The sequence below is a fragment of the Parasteatoda tepidariorum genome, chromosome 3, assembly GCF_043381705.1.
Source record: "Parasteatoda tepidariorum isolate YZ-2023 chromosome 3, CAS_Ptep_4.0, whole genome shotgun sequence".
NCBI lineage: Eukaryota > Metazoa > Arthropoda > Arachnida > Araneae > Theridiidae > Parasteatoda > Parasteatoda tepidariorum.
Genome location: NC_092206.1, coordinates 3,926,667 through 3,947,928, shown reverse-complemented (window position 1 = coordinate 3,947,928; position 21,262 = coordinate 3,926,667). Strand labels below are relative to the sequence as shown.

At 28.9% G+C, this 21,262-nt stretch overlaps 1 protein-coding gene across 1 annotated transcript in view; it reads right to left on the bottom strand.

Annotated features, from left to right (window-relative positions):
• LOC107436528 (TBC1 domain family member 2B) overlaps positions 1–21,262 on the bottom strand; it is a 37,661-nt gene that overhangs the window by 15,126 nt on the left and 1,273 nt on the right. The window contains exons 2-11 of the mRNA XM_043043125.2: positions 19,459–19,609; positions 17,441–17,672; positions 14,667–14,893; positions 11,867–11,994; positions 10,422–10,556; positions 8,315–8,537; positions 5,343–5,449; positions 3,128–3,207; positions 840–936; positions 581–692 (exon numbers count right to left, since the gene is read on the bottom strand). Coding sequence (XP_042899059.1) covers positions 581–692; positions 840–936; positions 3,128–3,207; positions 5,343–5,449; positions 8,315–8,537; positions 10,422–10,556; positions 11,867–11,994; positions 14,667–14,893; positions 17,441–17,672; positions 19,459–19,609 — 1,492 coding nt within the window. The remainder of the gene's footprint in view (positions 1–580; positions 693–839; positions 937–3,127; positions 3,208–5,342; positions 5,450–8,314; positions 8,538–10,421; positions 10,557–11,866; positions 11,995–14,666; positions 14,894–17,440; positions 17,673–19,458; positions 19,610–21,262) is intronic.

The following is a 21,262-nucleotide window of genomic DNA, read 5'->3' as shown; positions in this document are numbered from 1 at the left end:
AACGTGTTAATATTTATAGTGAGTTTTTTTAAAAATAAAAAGTTCCTTAAATGGCAAGACTTTTCTTTCTTAAATGGCAATACATGTTTAAAATGCATGTACAGTATACTCTCGATATCTCGAAAATCTTGTTAAGTCAAAAAAATATTTCCCCCCTTGGCATTATATAGCCATGTAATATGAATTTGAATTCCTAGGTCGAAGAGTTTTTTCTCAAAACCTTGTTATGTCAAATTTTTTTCAAAATAAAAATGAATTTTTTTCCGGAAAAATGACAATGTAAAATTTTTTTCAAACAATTCTTTTCTATTAAATGCATAATTATTTTGTCTTACTTTTAAAAATAAAAATATCATTGTTTTATTTAGACTTATAGTCAGCTATCATTACGTACATATTAAATAGCAGTTATTAAGTTTCACGACTCTAATGGACTAATGGACAAGTTATCTCGAAAACTCACTATTGCGAAATTTTTTTAGCGTCTCTTCAACTTTGAGATATCGAGAGTACACTGTACTTAATCAATAACTTAGTAGTTTTATTCATTTTGTAAAAGCAGAATAACAAATAACTTTACCTTCTTCTGAGCTATATCCTGTGATTTTTGTTTGAAATTGGAGGCTTTTGAAGACAATATATCTTCTCTGCCCCATCTGTAGTTGAAACCTAATTCATCGTACAATATATCCCTGAAATTTCAAAACATTTGGACACCTTAATATTTCTAATTATGAAGTCAATAAATTTACTAACCATTACATTAAAAACAGAATAAATATTAGATACATAGTTAACATATAAAATACGCAAAAGTAGTACTCAAAACTTTGAATTACCTTGACCATGATGGCAACAAATTAGTGTGAACAGTTCCTTCACCCACGGCCTCTTCTAGGAGCTGGCTTATGGCATCACTGTTGAATTTCCCACTATCTACATTTCATTAAAAATATTAAAAGATATGAAATTTTTAGGCAGCTTACTAAAGAGGCAGCATAATTAGGGTTGCCACTCAAAACAGTAAAAAAAATTCCCTGTGTTTTCAAAGCACATATTATTCGCAATATATTATGAGGAAACACACATTCACTGCACTCTTGTGTGCTATACTAAGATAACGATTCTAGTTTTAGTAGCTTTAAAAAGCAACAGTTGCTTGAATAAGCAACAGCTCAACATAAAAGAAATAATTCTATAATAAATTAAATAATTTAATATAGCTGAACTATCATCTTTAAATATCCCATAAATTACGCTTTGAAAGGTCAGCATTTTTTAAAAGACAAAAATTCCCCGTTTTTTTCTCCAGTTTGTAAGGAAGAAATCAAAGTTCCCTACATTTTCCCTGTTATTTTAGATGATTTTTTAAATTCCCTGTATTTTTCATGTTGTCCCTGTGGAATGGCAACCCTGATAATGTTAGATTTACTAAAAGTGCTATACAGTGGAATCCCGACTTTACGTTTTTCGTCAGGCTAGCATTAAAAGGAGGCGGGAAAACCTAGAATCGGGGTAAAAAGATTCTAAGGATAGTTTTCAAAAAGTATCACAAGACTAATGGAATCTTTAATTGTTTTTAGACACAATTTTAATCCCTCTCAGCACTTTCAATTGTTTGCAAATTTACCTTTTGTTTTACATTACAGGGTTGCCACTCAAATCTGGAAGAAGAAAAAATTTCCCTGTAGATATTATACACAATATATTAAGAGGAAAAACACTATCACTGTACTCTTGTATGAGCTATATTGGGCTAACTGCACTAGTTATAACTGCTGAAAAAACATAAAAGTAAAAAGGAACAGCTGAACATATTTATAACAAATAATGCTAGAGTAAATTAACTAGTTTAATATAGCTGAAATATCATCCTTAAATATCCCATAGATTGCACTTTAAGTGGTTACCATTTTTTAAAAGACGAAAATAATAAACAAAATTCCCTGTATTTTCCCAGTTTCCAAAGGAAAACTCAAAATTCCCTGTATTTTCCCTGTTATTTTAGGTGATTTAATTCCCTGTATTTTCCAGGCTTTCCCTCCTGAGTGGCAACCCTGCATTTGCAAATAGATATTGTTTCAGTGTTTTTGCAACTTTAAAACTCTTGATCAGTAGTGCGTATATTCCTCCAACATGTTTTATTTACCTTCACTGCTTTCATCCCTACCATAGGTAACAGGCATTAAATCAAATATTGTAGGTAATGAAAACAAATGGCAAAGAACAAGACCAAAATAAAACAAACAGATAAAACATTACTCTGGTACTTTATAATCATAGATTTCACCTATCTTTAAGAGGTTGGAGAATACAGGGCACTTAAAACTTGAGGAATAATGAAAGAGTAGAAAAATATAGACAAATCTAATTTCAATCAACATAATTAAGGCATTTTTCTTATTTATACTAACAAAACAAAAAAGGCAACATTACCTTTTTATTACCTGAATTTTTATTATTATTCTATTTAAAAATAGTTGAAAAAATTTTGAATTCAAAGATATACCAATTTTCACATCATTTTAAAAAATGCAATTTTAGATCACAAAATTTGAAAGAAATTGTTTGAATAGCTCCAGAGAGAAATTAAATTTTGAAACAGTCATTAAATCAACATACAAATTCAAGATATAAGATCAAAAATCTGCATACCATTACACTTATTTTGTAAAGCTACAAAAAGATTTGCAAGATTTTTTTACTTGCTTATAAGTAATCAACATTCATACTTTTGTAAAAAACTTTTTAATGAAATTTTCACTTTAGGAAGATTAAATTTCTATTTCCACTACTCAAATTATCGCAATTACTGCTTATTTTTTTAAAAAATTTCAATAATAAGTTTAAAATATTTCTGTTTGTCTTGTTTAACCGATTAACACAAATCATTTCATTGATATATTGATGATTCTTTGGAATAAAATGAAATGATTTGATCACAATCATTTCATTTTATTCTAAAGAAAAATCTCCGAACTTCGTTAGTGACTAAAATTATCTTTTATTACTAAAATCATTATTAAAATAATCGTTAATTCATATGATTATTATGAATTATCAACATCCAGAAAAATTGCAATATCAAAAGAGGTGAACGATATTCTATTTAGAAAAAATCTCTCACCAGTTTTTTTCAATTCATTCAAAAGATACAAAAGTTTGCTTTGGATCTGATAGCTTCTAGCCTCCCATTCACTGCATTTCCTGAAAAACAAAACATACAAAACATATATTAGAAATAAAAACAGCTTTTTTTTCTCTCTATTAGAAAAATAAAGACATGCATTTAATGCGGCATGCATTTTTTATAACCAATCTTTCAGGACAAAAAAATATATAAATAAACAAAAAATAAACTGCTTTCATAAAATAGAAATTTAATTCAAGACATTGTGCAAAATATAGAATCTTAAGCATAGCGAATTAAGGATTCTAAATATGATAACAAAATTATACTAAAAATTGAAAAATCAGGGTGGCCAAAAACACTTAGGGAAAAACACCGCTGACCAACACCTCCTAGAAGAGAGAAGGCCTCTGCACGGATTAAATCAGCAGTTCGACATAACAAGCATAAACTGTGCAGTAGGGTACATAAAAAAGATGTCCTTAAGTTTGGGCTACAAAGCTGCACAGTGGGGAGAAAATACAAAAGATGTCATTGCATTTGAACTACTAAAGGATAAAATTTCTTGTTAATGGTCACAAGTGCTGAGGCCTTCTTACTGGTCTTGCTCAGATTCTTTTATTTTTCCAGACTGATTTCATCAAATTTTCCTGATTTTGGTTAACTGGTGACAGAAATGTTATTAATTATTAATTAAGTTCCCTGACATTATTCTGATCAATTAAGATACAATCCTAATGGTTTGATAGCTTTACCTTAAATAGCTAATTAATAAGTGCAGATATTTCAAGTTGCAAAATTAGTCAGGATAGTGAGTGGTAAATGTTTAGGTCTCATAATATTGCATATTTTACCATATCTTTAGAGATTAATTTAAGTGATTCAAAGGATTTTTGTACACTATTATAAAACTTGTTTATCTAAAGTTAATTTGATGCAAAAGAAAAAATACTTTTTTATAATTTCTTTCAGTATTTAATTTAATAATGGTCAAAAACCTTTAAATTGTCAGTCATACAAATGTTGGCACACTTTTAAACTATGTAATTTTAAATGATAAAATGCAAAATTAAGAGCACAATCGATCAAATTACCCTCAAAATAAATTTTAAAAATATGATCTTTTTAAAATGCCATAACTCAGAAACTATTTGGCTTATTTTGCTGAAATTTTCTATTTTATCATTACAAATAACTAAATTTAAAATGATGCATAAAATTTATTACTTTACAATTCAAAATGTTAATAATCATTAATAAATTTAATATTAAAATTAATTATAAAAATTTACATTTCACTTCAAAAATCTTTGACAAAATGTGTTTTATAACTATTTGTAAAAATTGTTTGTTTCACTACAGTAATTTCAGAGCTATGGCAAATTAAGCAAAACATTAAGAGGATTTAACTTTCAGTTGCTCTCTTGACTTGACCATATTCCCAAGATTGCCGCAAATTTGAGGGTCACAAATTTGATTTTGTAGGATGGATTTATTCAAAGAGAGTATGTCATTATGCTAAAATTTGTAGCTTAAAACACCCTCAGCACAAATTAGTTCATCATCATCATCATAGTTGGCCAGACAGCACAATGTAGGTAAATGCCTTCCTCTGAAGCTTTCTCCATAATGACATCCGATTTATCTTTGATCTCCAATTCTTTTCATTAATTACAAGAAAATCAAACTCCACCGAAACAGCCCATCTCAACTGCTGTTCCAGTGGGTCTAAAAAGCAATATCTTTTTTATTGTATTGTCATCACTCATTCGAATTACGCGAGCCATCCAAATAATTCGATTTATTTTTATGTATCTAATGATATCAGGATGCTTATAAATCTTGTACAGCTCAACACCACTTAGTATACTCTGCAAAATCTGTCTCTCAAATATTGTGATACAATTTTCCTCCACTTTAGTCATTATCCAAGCTTCAGAAGCATATGTCAAGACTGGCTTGACAAAAGTTTTAGAAAATTAGGGTTCTGACTAGGTTTCTTCCTCGAAGAACTTTGTTTTTCTAGAAAGAAACCTAGATTTAATAAATCTACTCAGCCCTATTAATTAATATAAATTCAAAACTAATCAAGATTGTATTCAGGTACATGAAATCTGATCAATTGCTCATAAACTAATGAGATATATTCCATTTCTTATTTTGCGGACCTTACAATGAAAAAGAGCAGAATTACTTTTGAAGTTGCACTTACATAGACACGAGTTGTACTCTTTCATCAGCATCAGCTCTTAATTGATTGAGCTCCAGTATCTCATTGTTAAGAAACTTATTTTGAAGTTCAAAAGCATCAACAGCAGCCTGTTAAGAAAGAAAAAATTATTTAAAATAACAAGTAAAAAAATGTTCTTAGCAACAAGGTTGGTATTTTGTCTGGCAGAAACCTATAGTTTGTCTATGGTAAGAACTTCCCCTGCAATGAAGTCTGAGGCTGTCTCTTGCTATGGAAACAGAGAGGGTAGATTCTCTCCACTCTAAGGCTAACACAATAGACCGAAGAAAATTATTCTCCGTTTCTAACCGACATGACCCAAAACATGTTTTAAGCAATGAACCCACACCACTACTTGAAATAGCTATATCTCGTTACCATCGTCACCACCATCGGCCCAGACGAATGGGTAGGGCAGTTCGTACTTTAGACAAACTATATTTCTTCCAAGGCTTTGAAGATGACAAATACAAAAGGATTCCTCTTAGGAGCAAAAAAGGGCAGAGTGCTTCCTTACAGAAAAGGACACTGAGTATTTAAAGTGTGAGCACTTTACAACTGTTAAATTTGATCAAAACGTGTAATAATTGAATTCGACTCTCAACAATGCTTACACTATTTCATGCTTATATTTCAAGAAGAAATTCTCACTCATTATCAAAATTACAGAAACATTTAAAAAATTTTAGTAAAAAGTAATTAAAGGCATGCTAAAAGACAATCTCTTTGTATAAATTTTCTATCAAAAAATTATCAATTGATAAACTTGAAACATAATTTCTTATATTTTAAACTAAAAATTATGATAAAATGAACATGTAAAGGTGTACTTTTAAATATAGGTTTTTATTTAAAAATAAATAAATAATCGTAAAATTTAAAAGCAATAATTAAATGCAATAATTATCTTACTTTAAGAAATTAACAATAAAAATCAAATTACCAGAATCTTTGCAAGTTTTATATAAAAAAAAAAAAATTCTGAAAATTTTATTTTGCATTTTTCTAATACAATTTTAATCCTTCTATGCCAGTCTCTCAGTGTATAATCATTGTCAAACATGAAGAAAAAATGCATTTTCATATAAAAGCACAAATTAATACTTAAGAGTAGGAAAAAAAAACAATGCTAATGAGAAAACGCAGAGGGAAAAATACCAAAACTAGTTTGATTGCCAACCTCTAGGGTTTCTTCACCAATCAAACAGACATTACTGTTTTCAGTTCTGCTTTCTGAATTAAGTGGTTCTTAAGTTTCATGACTGCTTAAACATTAAATACATGGGTGCCACTCTAAAAAGATTTCAAGACTGAACTTATTATTTGACTAATTAACACGGTCTAGCATTGTTTACCAGAATTTTCAGAAATTTAGAGCTATTCGACTCCAAAATGCGCCTTTCTATGATAATGGCTTGTATATTAAATCAATAATTTGCTTTTTCTAAAAAAAAAAAAAAAAAAACTAAACAAAACTAAACCCTCTCAATTTTATGAATTTATTTTTCACAGCAAAAAAAATTGCAGCACTAATCATCTTATATTGATGATAGAGTAAGAACACTGATATAAACCAGCATGGGTGCCACTCTAAATATATTCCGAGACTGAACTAATTTTTTTGATAAATAAACACAATCTAGAGTTGCTTATTAAAATTTTCAGTAACTTATAGCTCATGGACTTCAAATTGTATCTTTCTGTAATACAGACTTATATATTAAATCAATTAACGAGTTTTTTTTTTTCAATTTATTAATTTATTTTTATAGCAAACAAGATAATATTAACAGCTAACCTTATACATCTTTTTACATCAATCACTGAATAATAAAATACTAATGTTTTTATTTTTTCTATACATATCTCTACTTATTTTTCACTTCATTATTAATTTTTTGTCCTATCTCAAAAAAAATTTTTGTTTACAAAAATTATAATAATCTCAATTTAACTTTGGCCAGCATTTCAAAGCGTTAGGAAAAAATAAAAAGAAGAAAATTTAGATACAACAATAGTACAAATTTTGTTTAAGCAAGCAAGCGTTGAAGTTCCATCTGATTCTTTCATTAATGAGCTATATCATTACTTGGATTATTTCACAAAAATTATAAAAATTACCAATATTTACATTAAAATGTAATTTTTATTTTTATTTAACAGAATTTTCTTTTATATTTTTAAGGAAAAACAGAAATTTTAACATTAAAAAACAAATGGAAAAGAGATATTAATTTATGAAACTTAATCTACTAATTTTCTCTCGAGACTGATTTCAGTCCACAGGACTGAAGAGTCGTATCCATGTAAACCAGTAGCTTTTTTCTACAGCCATTCATTTCTTGATTTTTCATTTCAACATTACTTTTATCCTAGCTCTATAAATTTATTTTCTTTAAAAAAATTGCAATTTAACTTTGGATAGCATTCCAAAACATGGCGGGAAAGAAACCAGATCAAAAAATCAGGTCAAATTTGTATTTAAAAATAATACAAATTTTGTTTACACAAACGAATGAAGTTCAGTCAATCCGATTCTTTTATTGAGGTGCTGCATTAACACTTGATCATTTAGCAATAAATATAAAAAAGAACGTTTTCATTAAAATTTATTTATTTTTTATTACTTATTTTCTTAACTGAAAATATTTGTCGAATTTTAAAGGAAGTAAAAGAAAATTTAATTTAAAAAACTATTGAGAAAGATATACTAATTGATGGAATTAAGCCAACTGATTTTTTTTTTTCAAGACTGCTATCAGTCCCCATGACTGAAGAGTGGCATCCATGTAAATAGCATTTCCCAATCTCGAACGTTGGCGACTTCATTTTATTTAATAAAAATTCTGAAAATATATCCTACAAGTGGTCATTGTAAAACACCCTTTTGTACATATAAAAACTATATTCGGCCAGTAGGAGATTTAAGAAAACTAAGAAGAAGAATATTTTACTCTAAGGTCATCAATATCCATTGTTTCCTTTGGTTCTACTACAGTGCCCTCTGGTGACAGTAAAATGCTGCCGCTGCTCATTCTTCTCAGCTCATCTTGCTTATCAGTTTCTAATTCAAACACTTCATTTGTCAGTGTCATAATAGTATTGTCTTTTTGAATCATCATTTCTTGAAATAATTCGTTATTTGAAAGTAAATCTTTAACATCCCGCTGCAATGATCTGTAAAGCAATTTTGAGGGTATTCATTTAAAAAAAATCAATTTATTCAAAAAGTTATAAACAAAAACAAAACACTTCTGAAAGGACATTCTAAGGATGTTGGACTAAGGCAGCTGTAGAGTAAATTTTTCACCCAAAAATACTTTCAAATTTAACAAATATTGAACTTTTATTTATTTTATTTTTCTATTTTATGGTTTTAAAATTTTTTCATGCATGAAATTATTAATATTAATTAAAATATTATATTATTATTAATAAAAATATATTATATTATTATTAATAAAAATATATTATATTATTATTAATAAAAATATATTATATCATTATTAATAAAAATATATTAAATATTATTAATAAAAATATTATTATTTTAAATGACTTAGTCTTAGTTGGTTTTAATATTTTTTTTCATAAAATTAAGTTATATTTTTTTTATCAATACTAATACACATAGTAAATACTCATATAGCCAAAATTTTAATGATTTGTTTTAATGTTGATTAGAAAACAGAAGTAATACAAATTTTATGATTTTTCTAATTAATTATATATAACATTATTTTTTATTATGTGATTAATTATTTTTTATTAATATAGAAATAACGAAAACGAAGGAAATAAATATATGATCACTGAAGCCGATGTCATCAGGGGTTACCAAGCTCGGAAGCCGTAAAACAAAACCTTTTCTATTGAGAGAGAGGCCAAATTAAATGCCAAAATTAACTCTCTCAGTACCCAGAAGGTTTTGTAGAAGTCCAGGAAAAAATACATGAAATACGTAAAACCAATATAGAAAAGAAATTCAAGCAAAATCTTGAGAAAATAAAAACTCACATTAAACCGGTCAAACAGCGATTTCACAAACAAACTAAATGCAAAGGAAAAACTTAAAACTAAAGAAAACAACTCCCTCTATTAAAATGTGCAGAATGAAAAAAAAGAAAGAAGAGAAGTAAAAGAAAAGATAACGTAATAAATTTATATAATGCTCAACTAGGGCTGCTCAGTTAAGACTTGAATTGCGCTCTGTTAAAAGAAATAAAAAACTAGTATTCTTCAATCATTTTCTTAATCAAAAAATTTATATTACGAAAGTTAAAAGGAAAATCATTATTACTCAAGTTATTCAAAAAATTATTCACAGCCTCCTGAAAACTTTCAACATTATTGCAAATATTTTTCATCCTAACCAATTGTGAAAAAACTAAATTAATTTAGTCAAAAAACTAATAATAACTTCAGAGGCCTGTACCCCCTGAAGACGTCGGCTTCGGTGGTCATATTTTTATTTCCTTCATTTTTTTTATTGCCATATTTATTCCTTCTTTTGAAAATTCTGCTGCTTTTAAGTGCGTTTCTTTCAAAGATAGTTTTGTCAATTTAGAATTAAATATTTTGTATTCTTTTGCTACTTTTATTATTTTTTATTAATTTATTATAAGGAGGTGGAACACTGAGGATATTTTACATCAGCACTGTGGTCAGTGCAAGGCAGGTGTAGAATTCGTATTGACCAGCCATCACCGGGATTCGAAAATCGGTCACCTCAACGGTAGGTGACCGCTCCATCCTCTGAGTCACCATGGCTTCAACATCATACATATATATTTAACTGTCACTGAACAGCCAACTCAATTTTCAGTTAACAGCTACCAATGTTCAACTGCGTAACCTTGTAATTTTGAACCCAATCCAGAAGACAAGGGAACTTCTGGATCAAGTATTGAGAGAAATTTGTCTTCATGGGGGACTTTTTGATGGAACTAACCACCATTTGAGCTACATGGAAAGGAAAACAACAAAAACTTACTTTGAGATTTTGATAAGCCTGTTAAGTAAAGTAATATGTGTCACTAGAATAATCAAGAGTATACTTACATAACTTGCCTTTGTAGTTCTTCAACTCTCTGTTGCTGTTCTTGCAGATCATGTTTAAGATTGACTATTTGGCGGTCTTTATCACTTATCATATCAACCGGCAACTCACTGTTTTTCAGTTGGTATATTTGAATTCTAAAATAAATTCAGAAAATTTATGAATAGAAAACACAAAATTTGCCAAAATTCACATTTTTTGAATTTTGGTAAAAAAATGAAATTGAGGTAAAAAAAAAAGTCATACAGCTGACAATATTTCAGTTTTACGATCCAAGACAGAGAATATTTCTATTCTAACATTTTCTTGCAATGCTGTCGATGGTAAATGCCACATAACCAAAGTTAACATCTAAGCAATCACACTATTTTTAAAAATAATGTATTGTACTTAGAAGATTAAATGTGTAATTTTACAAAATATAATAACAACAAAAATTATAATTATAATTTTTTGATTCTTAATTCTTAACAATTCTTAAACAAAAATTATAATTTTTTGTCACTGTTGTTAAGCAGAAGTTGCAAATTTCCAATTAAGTAAAAATTTTAATCCTAAGATTTTGCATCTAAACAATTTGTATTTATTTTCAATAAAGTAATATTAAATAAGCCAAGCATTTATCTGAAAGAGGAATCACAAAAACATTGCAAAAGTTTTTGTGACAAAGACAATAGGTGTTCAATAAAGATGGGTTAATGCTCACTTTTGAAGGTGGCAGATAGACACTCCAAAAGTATGCCTCTTCCCCCCCCCTTTCCAGTTAACAGTTATAAAACATGGTCTGAGTGAGGATTTTGTTACAAATTCAGATATTTGGAACACCATGAAATGGGGGTGTGTGATAAATTCCATTTTAAAAATTAGATTTTTTGGCAACCTAAATCCATGACATTACATATTTTTTTATATAAAATAGTTAAAATCATGACATTTCATAAAAATTTTGTTCAACACCGAAATTCATGACTTTCCATGATTTCTCATGACTTTCCAGCTGCGTAGATATCCTGGATAATTTACGGAATAGTTTATCTTCTTATATTTGTAGTTCCTTACCGTTAATATCTGCGAAAATTGCTAATTTTTAAAAAATGTATTTTAATTTTGAAAAGAAAAAAATAATTCGGCATTAATTACGAAGATCCATCTAAACAATAACTTGATTCGGTCTAATGATGGATACATAGCCTTTGTGCTGAGAACAGCAGCGGTCTAATGGGAATAATTTTAGTAACATAGAGGCCAATTAATTAAAAATCAGGTAACTTAGAGGTTATTCACCCTGTATATTGCCCCTATTACAGTATTATAACAAAAACAAAATAAATTTTTAAAAAAAGTTGATCATAAACTTCATAAGTTTGAAATTTTTGTATTTCTGCAATATTTGCTAATTTTTTTTAAAATCTACTTTGATTAGATGGTCAAAGGAAAAAAAACTTACAATGATTCTTTCTCTTTTGAGGCAATATCTAATTGCCTCTGCAACAGAGATCGAACTTCTTTGCTAGCTGTCAATTCATCCTGGAGGTTAGACAGTTCTTCTTCAAGCGACTCTACCTGCTGGACAGACTGAAAACAAATTTATATTAGTTAGTACAAATTGGAAGCAACAAAAGCTTCTTCAGTTTTTTTTGTAAAAAACAAAATTCATACATTTGAAATAAAGTAAAAAATTCAAAATGCCATAATCAAAAAAGTCTTAAAATGAATCCCATATCAAAAGAAAAAAAAATTAAACATCTTCAAACAAATATGTATAATAATTTAAGTGTAACAGCTAAAGGGCAATTTTCAGGGATAAGTTTGGTAAAAAAAAAAGAAGCTGAAAATGGAAATGTAAAATGTTATGAACACATTTTTGAAAAATTGGTAAAAAATACCTGAAATTTGTGCAAGAAAAAGGTGTATGTAATAAGAATATTATCAAGAATATATCAGCAGAATATTATCAAAGTTTTAATAAAATATATCCATGAGTGGTTTTTTTTAAGTTGTGAGAATATAAATCTCAGTGTGTGTATTTAAATTGCGTTAATACGAATCCTGATGTGAGGTTTTTAAATTACGAGAATATGAATGGGCGATGTGCAATTTTCTCAAGAGAACAGAACACAATGTGTAATTTTTAAACAGTGTGAATAAGTATTGCAATGTGTACTTTTAAATGGCGTGAATTTGAATTGCAAAGTGCGAAAGACGAGCAATTACTTTAAAAAATAGTGTGCACACGAATCTCGATGTGAGATTTTTAAATCAAGCGAATATGTATCGGGATGAGATAATTTTAAATCTAGTGAATACGAATCGCAATGTGTACTTTTAAATTATGTGAATACGAATGCCAATGTGTTGCGATAATAATTTTAAAACGCGTTTACATAGAAGAAAAAGGAGCCTTTTATAAAATTCCTAGCATTTTCACTGTCTTTTTAGATTTTCTTCTTCTGTGGCCCTCCAGGAGTTAACACAAATAAAATTTTTACCCTAAATCTTGAATTTTCCCTTATCAAAATACTGACAGAGTAATTAAATATAAACAATTACACATAAAAGCATATGATGATCATAGAACTTATAATTAACAGATCTCTTTTGAATTAAAAATAATAATAAGTAAACTGAACCGAACACAAGACAATTATATTAGAACGTAACAAGAACAAATATTTATGTAGATTTGAAAAAATGCCTGTAAAAATCATTGGTAGATGGTGTAAAAACTAAGCAACTATACACAAATTTATTAAAACTTATCACAAATGGTTGAGTAAATTGATCTAATGATTTTTTTAGAAAAAAATAAGATAAAAAATCATTGTCGAAACAGAGGCAAATTAACAAAATACGACAATAATGTAACCACTGGAGCCATAGTGGCTTAGAGGATAGAGCGATTGCCTTCCAATGAGGTGACCCGGGTTCGAATACCAGCTATGGAAGGTCAACACGAATATGAATCAATACGGATACAAATCATGGGTTAGAGTCCCCTTGCCGTTAGGCTAACCGTGGGAGGTTTCCCTCTCCGTGTAACACAAATGTGGGTTAGTTCCATCAAAAAGTCATCCACGAAGATAAATTTCTCTCAATACTCTTGTCTACATCTCTTGTCTTCTAGATTGGGTTCAAAATACAAGGCTACGGGGTTGAAAATTAGTAGTCGTAAATCCAAAAATAGGGTCGGCTGCTCAATGATGTTTATAAAATTAAATTTATCTAACCACTGTAAAACAGTGACAAAATCTGATGACATTTTACCACTGGAAAACAGTGGTAAAATTTTATTATTGTTACTAATTAAATTTTATGATTGTTTAACGAAATCTAGTTAAACAAAATGAAAACATTTTTAAACTAAGATACTCATACCTGGCAACATTGAACAAATAAAATAATGGAGATTCTGCTAGCAAAATTTTCTAGGTTACGAGTAACGTTTTGATACATCATGATGATGATCATTTGATTGTCAAATAGAGAAATTCAAAATTGGAAATAATATAAGCACTTACATTTAGCAAAGTAAAAAATATGTATAAAAATCTTAATCTGAAGAAGAGTTTTGAAACCATTATTTATAATTACTTAAAATATTTTATTTTATAACCGTCGATGAATAGCCGACTCTTTTTACGACTACTAATGTTCAACTCCGCAGCTTTGTAATTTTGAACCTAATCCAGAAGACACATGAACTTCTGTATCAATTATTGGGAGAGATGTGCCTTCGTGAGGAACTTTTTGGTGGAACTAACTAGCATTTGCTAACAAGGAGCAGAAAACCAGGAAGATCTTCTTGACAGCAAGGGGACTCTTACCCCGGATCTGTCTACCATTAAGGATACTTTACGTCAGCACTGTGGTCGGTGCGAACCGAGTGAGGAATTCGTATTGACTAACCATCTCATGGATTCGAACCCGGTTCGCCTCATTGGAAGGGAAATATTCGCTCTATCCCCTGAGCCACCACTCAACTTACTGCAGTGCTCTCATTAGCAACAGCTGTTGCAGAATAAGAGAAGTACGTTTGCCACTAGTGGATATTTTATCGCCAATTTTTTTTAGGTACTTCAACAAATACAGAGAAATTTGAGAATATACTGGTAAACAGGAGATAGTCGTAAAATACAGGAGTCCTCTTAAAAAAAAACAGAAGACTTGGCAGGAATGGATACTTACAGAATGTTACGCATGGGTTCTTAACAAAATATTGATGAAGATTGCGGAAATGGTTTTCATACCTTACGGCAGGACGAGCAATTTGCTTTCTCTGCAGCGTTCATGTCATCAATTTCACCTTCAGTACGTGATTTGCGAAATGAGTTTGAAAGTTTCAGCTTGAAAGTGGACGATAGACTTGGAGATTTTGTAGATTTGTGACTAGACTCTCCATCAAAACTTTCCCTCTTTGAGCTGGGTGTAAAGTGATTGTCTTGATGATTATTCTCTCTAAGAGATGTTAATGAACCTTAAAAAAAATAGAAATTTAAATTAAAAGAGTAATGATGCTGTGATTAGGGCCCTAAAAACTGGGCCGATATATTTCTAAAGTTCTGTGACAAAGATTCAGCAATTTTTTAAAATTATGCAGACAGGTTAGAGATAATCTAGGAAAAAAAATTAAAAAAAATAATAATTTGGAAAAAATAATATTTTCCATTATCTTTCCTTGCACAATTTTTGTAATATAGTAAAGATCTTAACTTAAGCTATTATGTTTTATATGAATATTAGGTAAGTTAGATTTTTAAAAAAATCTATAATAATTAAAACAAGGAGGAAAAAAAGAACTTTTATTTTTATAACCTACAAAACTAAAAAAAAAAAAAAAAAAAAAAAAAAAAAAAAAAAAAAAAAAAAAAAAAATCAATTTGGAAAGAAAAAAAAACAGTTTTTATTTCTTTTCCTTGTATGACTTTGTAATAATTAACTTAAGCTATGATGTGTTATATGAATATTAGGAAATTAATATAAACTAAAATTCTATAATATTTAAAACAAGAAAAAAAATACATTTTAATTTAGTTTTTTGACTGTTTAAGTTGTTTTCTAGCTTATCCACAACAATTGTAGGATAATTTTAAAAATATTTCTGCACAATCTATGGAGCTCTAAGGATACTGAGCCTACTACATTATAATAAGCACATTCAGTACTGTTTGTCTACGATAGGTACTCTGCCAGACATTCGTCTGGAGCTGTGGCGGTGACTATGGTAACGAGGTATGATTATTTCAAGTAGGGATACGGGGTCCCTCTTTAGGACTGGTTTCGACAAAAGAAAAGGAGACCTCTTCATCGAAGTCACCCTCCCTAAAATGCTCTCTTCTTGTTTCCATAGCACCAGTCTTAGTGGCAGTCAGAGTACCTCTCTTAGACAAACAGTAAGAAATTCTGTTTACAAGTACAGAAAATTAACATAGTTCTTTACAACTTTTAAAAATCACAATCTAACAGTAATAACAAAATATATTAACAACTTTTAACGTAACTTTAAAATATTTTAGGGAACGTTTAAATCTCATGCAGTCTGTCCCCTGCATTAAAGTAGTAAAATATAACAATCTTATATTCTATACTCTTTACGATTATCCTTATTTGAAAATCTCTTCAATTATAGCAACCATTACAGAGGGCACAATGTTATGTTGGCACCTTTTAAAAAACCCTGCATTGATCCATTTATTCCAATATAGTTACTGAAATTTATTTTAATTTTTTTTACTTATTCCCATAAAAATCAGCTTGATACAAAACGTCAAACATTTTTTTCACTTTAAAAACAAAATGCTTTTACTGACATTACATCATTTGATCCAGTAAAAATGTCTAAGGAATTATTTAAGGCATTCTTTTGATTTACACCAAATTTAAAATTAAAGTGAGTAACATAACCTACGAGATTTTTGTGGTTATTACGAGATTGTTAGGTGGATGAGTTAATTTCTTATTTATGAGAGGATATTTATTGTATTTTTGTATTTTCACCATATAATACAAATATCAAAAATTTTTTCACTTTATGAACAAAATGCTTTTACTAAGACAATAAGTCATTTGATTTAAATGTTTGAAATGAATTATTTAAAACATTCTTTTCAAAGGAATTATTTAAAGCATTCTTTTCATGTAGACCAAATTTGAAATTAAATTGAGTAACATAACCTACTAGATTTTTGTCCCAGGTGAATGAGTCAATTTCTTATTTATGAGAAAATAGTTATTGTATTTTTGTACTTTCACCAAATAGCAACCTCACCTTTTTGCTCGAACGAAAGGAGTTGTTAGATCAAAGGTCGACTTTATCATATAACAAAAATGTGAGTTTCTATTAATAATCAAAATTAGTGTATTGAATTTTAATATAAAGCTAATATACATAAAGGTTAGCAAGAGAAATTTATATAGACTTTTATGCTTAGAGGGTTATGCTCAGTTTTTCTAAAAACAATTTCGTTATTTTTTGGATCAATATTCATACCTGCTAACATTGGAGAAATAAAATAACGGAGATTTTACATGCAAAATTTTTTGGGCTATGAGTAAAGTTTTGATACATCATGCATAATCACGTAAGTCAAAATTGGAAATAATATAAGCACTTACATTCAGCCATGTAAAAAATATGTATATTAATCTTAATCTAAGAATAATTTTTAAACCATTATTTATAATTACTTAATTTATTAACTCTCAACATACTCCAGTACTGGCAATAGCTCCATCTGTTGAGAAATAAGAAAAGTATTTTTGCCATCAACAGATTTTTTATCGACAAATTTTTAAAAAAAATAAAAATTCCAACAAACACGGGGAAAATTGAGAATATATGGGTAAACAGGAGATAGTTGTAAAATACAGGAGTCTTGGTTAAAAAACAGGAGACTTGGCAGGTATGAATATTACTTCCTGATTTTGTTTGATTAGCCTACAATTAAATACATAGCTCTCCACACTAAAATTTAGTGACAACGACAAAAATAGAATATGAATATTCGTGAACTATACAACTCACCATCTTGAGATGATTTGTCATGTTTTGAAAACTGAGCAGATTGTTTTATTTGATTGTAAAACACGTTCAACTTCTGTTGAGCAGAGACAAGAGGACGGTCTTTGTTGTGAGCTGATTCATCTCCGATGCAGTCAGTTGGGCAACATACGGGTGACATTAAAGACCCTTCACTTCCTTCGTCCAAACAGAGTGGATTTAGGGAGTCCTTAGCAAGTAATCCACTTTGTGGACGCTGAAAAATGAAATTATAATGAAAAGAAAATTATAATATCTTTTCAATCTTTCTTTTTGAACAAAATTGGGCAGTAATATAAAATGAAATTTCAATTTAAGTGAGAAACAATATCAGTATAGTGTATTTTTCAAAATAATTCTTAAGACAATTTAATTATTAGGTAATAATGACAGAAAATATTTCCACCAGAGCTGAAATTAAGGTCAAATTTACTGCATTGGTAGCAGAATTTAGGCAATCATACCTGCCAACATTGGAGAAATAAAATAACAGAGAATTTACTAGCCATATTTTTTAGGCTACAAGTAAAGTTTTCTTGTAGCTATCATGCATAATCATGTAAGTCAAAAATAGAAATTCAAAATTGGAAATATAAGCACTTACATCTAGCAAAGTAAAAAATATGCATATAAATTTAATCTAAAGAAGATTTTTTTAAACCATTATTTCTATAATTACTTAAACTATAAACACACATCATCTGCAGTAATAGCACATTTTGAGGAATAAGAGAAGTATTTTTGCCATCAGTGGATATTTTATCAGCAAAGAAAATGTTTTTTTTTTTTTCAAATTTCTTCAACAAATACAGAGAAATTTTAAAATATACAGGTAAACAGTAGATAGTAGTAAAACACGGGAGTCTCCGTTAAAAAACAGGAGCCTTGGCAGGTATGCGGAATGATTCTACAGCACAATACTAAAAACTTCCTTATAAATTTAAATTTGTCAGTGACCACAAAGATTGTTATTGAATAAATTCAGCTTAATCAAACATACTGTAAAAAAATTTACAAAGATAAGATCTTTAAAAATTATACATAAAGGCCTAGTTGTATGTATTTAAGTTGAATTTTTAAAAAAATGGAATAAATCTCTATACAGTTAAGCCTGTAATCAAGTAATAGAAAAAAGTCTACTTTTCTTTTGCGATGTTCTGTCAATTTAGCTTTTCAATATTTATTAGAAACAAGTTTAGAAATATTTTAAAAGTCTAGTCTAGGCAATTCTTTATTTGCTTTTAAAAACAAAGAGATGGTGTAATAATTTGCAGCACCTGCCGTCTTTCTGGAACATTTCTGCTACCAGACTGCAGGGTACCAATGTTTTTTCTTCTCTCTCTCTCTCTCTCTCTCTTTTCGAATGCAGAAAATAATCAGAATATCTTAATTATTTTTGCTATCACTAATTATAACTTATGAAAATTAAACCTGGCCATGGTCTACTATGTTATACAAAGACAGATTAACAAGGTAAAAAATAAAAGAAAAGAAAAAGGATTCCACAAAAAAAATTTTTCAGATTTGTGAAAGATGGTAATGTTTGAAGAATTTGAACAAATTTAGAAATAGAGTGGCTGTATAAAGATATTATAAATATCATTAAGGCTAAAAGTCTATGTGGTTGGGTCATTTGACATGTCTAGACAGAAGTAAGTAAGTTATTTGATGTTTAAGCAAACAAATTTCATGGCAATAATATAAGTTTCTTAAATTTTAAAACAGAGGTTTATTAGAACAATATTATAAATATTGAAGGTAAGAAGCATTTATGAAAATAATTAATTAAAATATTAATTAAGTTTTACAACTATATTTTTATTTTGTTCTTTGCTTCAAAATTCTTTTTACAAAATTATTAAGACAAATTGACAATTTTACAGTTTTTTGTTGATTTCGTCTTGTAACTTTAAAAAAGTTAATAAAGGTTTTAAAAATTCGTATGAAAAAAGTGAGAGTTGTACAATCTTTGTCCAAATTAGAAACAGCTCAAATATACTTACAGCTCTTAAGTCAGTGACATTCGTTGATTTTTCACTGATATGTTTTGTTCGTAACAAACTATTTGTTCTTCTATGTTTTTGAAGTTCTTGCAACCAGTAAAGAGCTACTTGCCGATTGCTAGCTTCCAAGAAATAATTTCTTCCAGGCACACTAAAATATAAATTAAATAATGACTTTTTTTAAAACAAATCATACAGGAAGGATTATAATATGATACGCTGACACAGATAAATTACTTCCTTGGCAATGTTACACACAACACAATCGAGAACACGTAAATTCTCTTTGAATATTTGTTCTTTTTGTTTTTAAATGAGCCTTTAAACCTAGATAACAAACACTTCGTGAAATTTATTCTATAGTTTTGCTAGTTTTTTTATCCTACAATTTTGCTAGTTTTTTTATCCTACAGTTTTGCTAGTTTTTTTATCCTACAGTTTTGCTAGCAAAGCTGCCAACATGGATAGGAAAAAATCTACTAGAGTGGATTCTACGAAATAGTATAAATTTCATGATAATTGTTGCAGAATGTACTAAATATTTAACACAAAGAGAATTTTAGAGATTTTTTTAGTCATCAAAATAGAAAAACTGCAATTTTTTCCAAGTAAGAATGTTATGATGTACTACTTGATGTCATACTTGAAATGTTATGCATTATGTTTACTCATAATTTTGAATATTAATAGCCATTTAATTCATCAAAGATAGTTAAAATACTTCTTAAAATTATTTATAAAGAGCGTTCTGAACATTTCAGACCAAAAAAAGTTTTGACCTGATTTCTATAAACGAGGTTCGCTTCATTATATATTAGTAATACTTAGATAAATATTCAAGCAAGCAATTATCTGCACAAAAATTCTACAATAAGAATAGGGATTTTTTCAATTTTAGAGAAGTTTCTAAAATGTACAAAAATTAAGAGAATTTTAATTTAACCAGTAGATCAGGAGAAACTGGCAAAATCCAGTAGAGTTGGTAGCTATGTTTAAGGAACAATTTCACCCTGACATTTAACGTTACCTAGTGGGCACCTGTGTACTTAGGTGGGTAACAATACCCACATCACATTGCCATAGAGACTCAAAGGTTGGTTTGGTCACATTCAGACATCAGAGAACAACACATAGCGAGAAATATTCATGCCTTGAACGAGATTTGAACATGCAACCATTCGCTTTGCAGTCAGGCACGCTGACCGCTACGCCACCTGGTAGGCAAACTCCATTTATAGATTCCCTGTATTTCATATCTTTTATTAAAAATAATTTTGTTCTTATATTCCAGTTATCACACAGTAATCAGATTCAGAATGTGTAATAATTGCGGCCAATTGGAAAGTAGTACTACTAACAGATACATCATGAAAAAGCCAGGCAAAATCGTTCTGTTTTGCTCTTTATTCAGACATTCTGAAGAGGAATTGATAGCAGGAAAATCTTTTATGTAAATGAATGTCATCCAAAAAGGAAAATGTAGCATCTGGATACTTTCAACCTACGACAATATACAGACTGCAGGGAAATTCGTGGATTTCCATAAGGAGTATATATCCATTAACTTTAGAAAAACAATCTTTCAATAAGAATATTGGCTTCTCATGGCTCTTTGTGAAGGAACGATTTCTAAGCCTTAAAATTGATAAAAGCTATGAAATAATGTAGGAAGAATTGTGAGACCATCTATATTACATCCCTTTCACCAAAAAAAAAAAAAAAATTTTTTTAACCTATTTGAGAAAATTTTAAAATTAAATTTAGAGCATAAGAAAAAAAAATTATGATCTATTTAACCAAATTG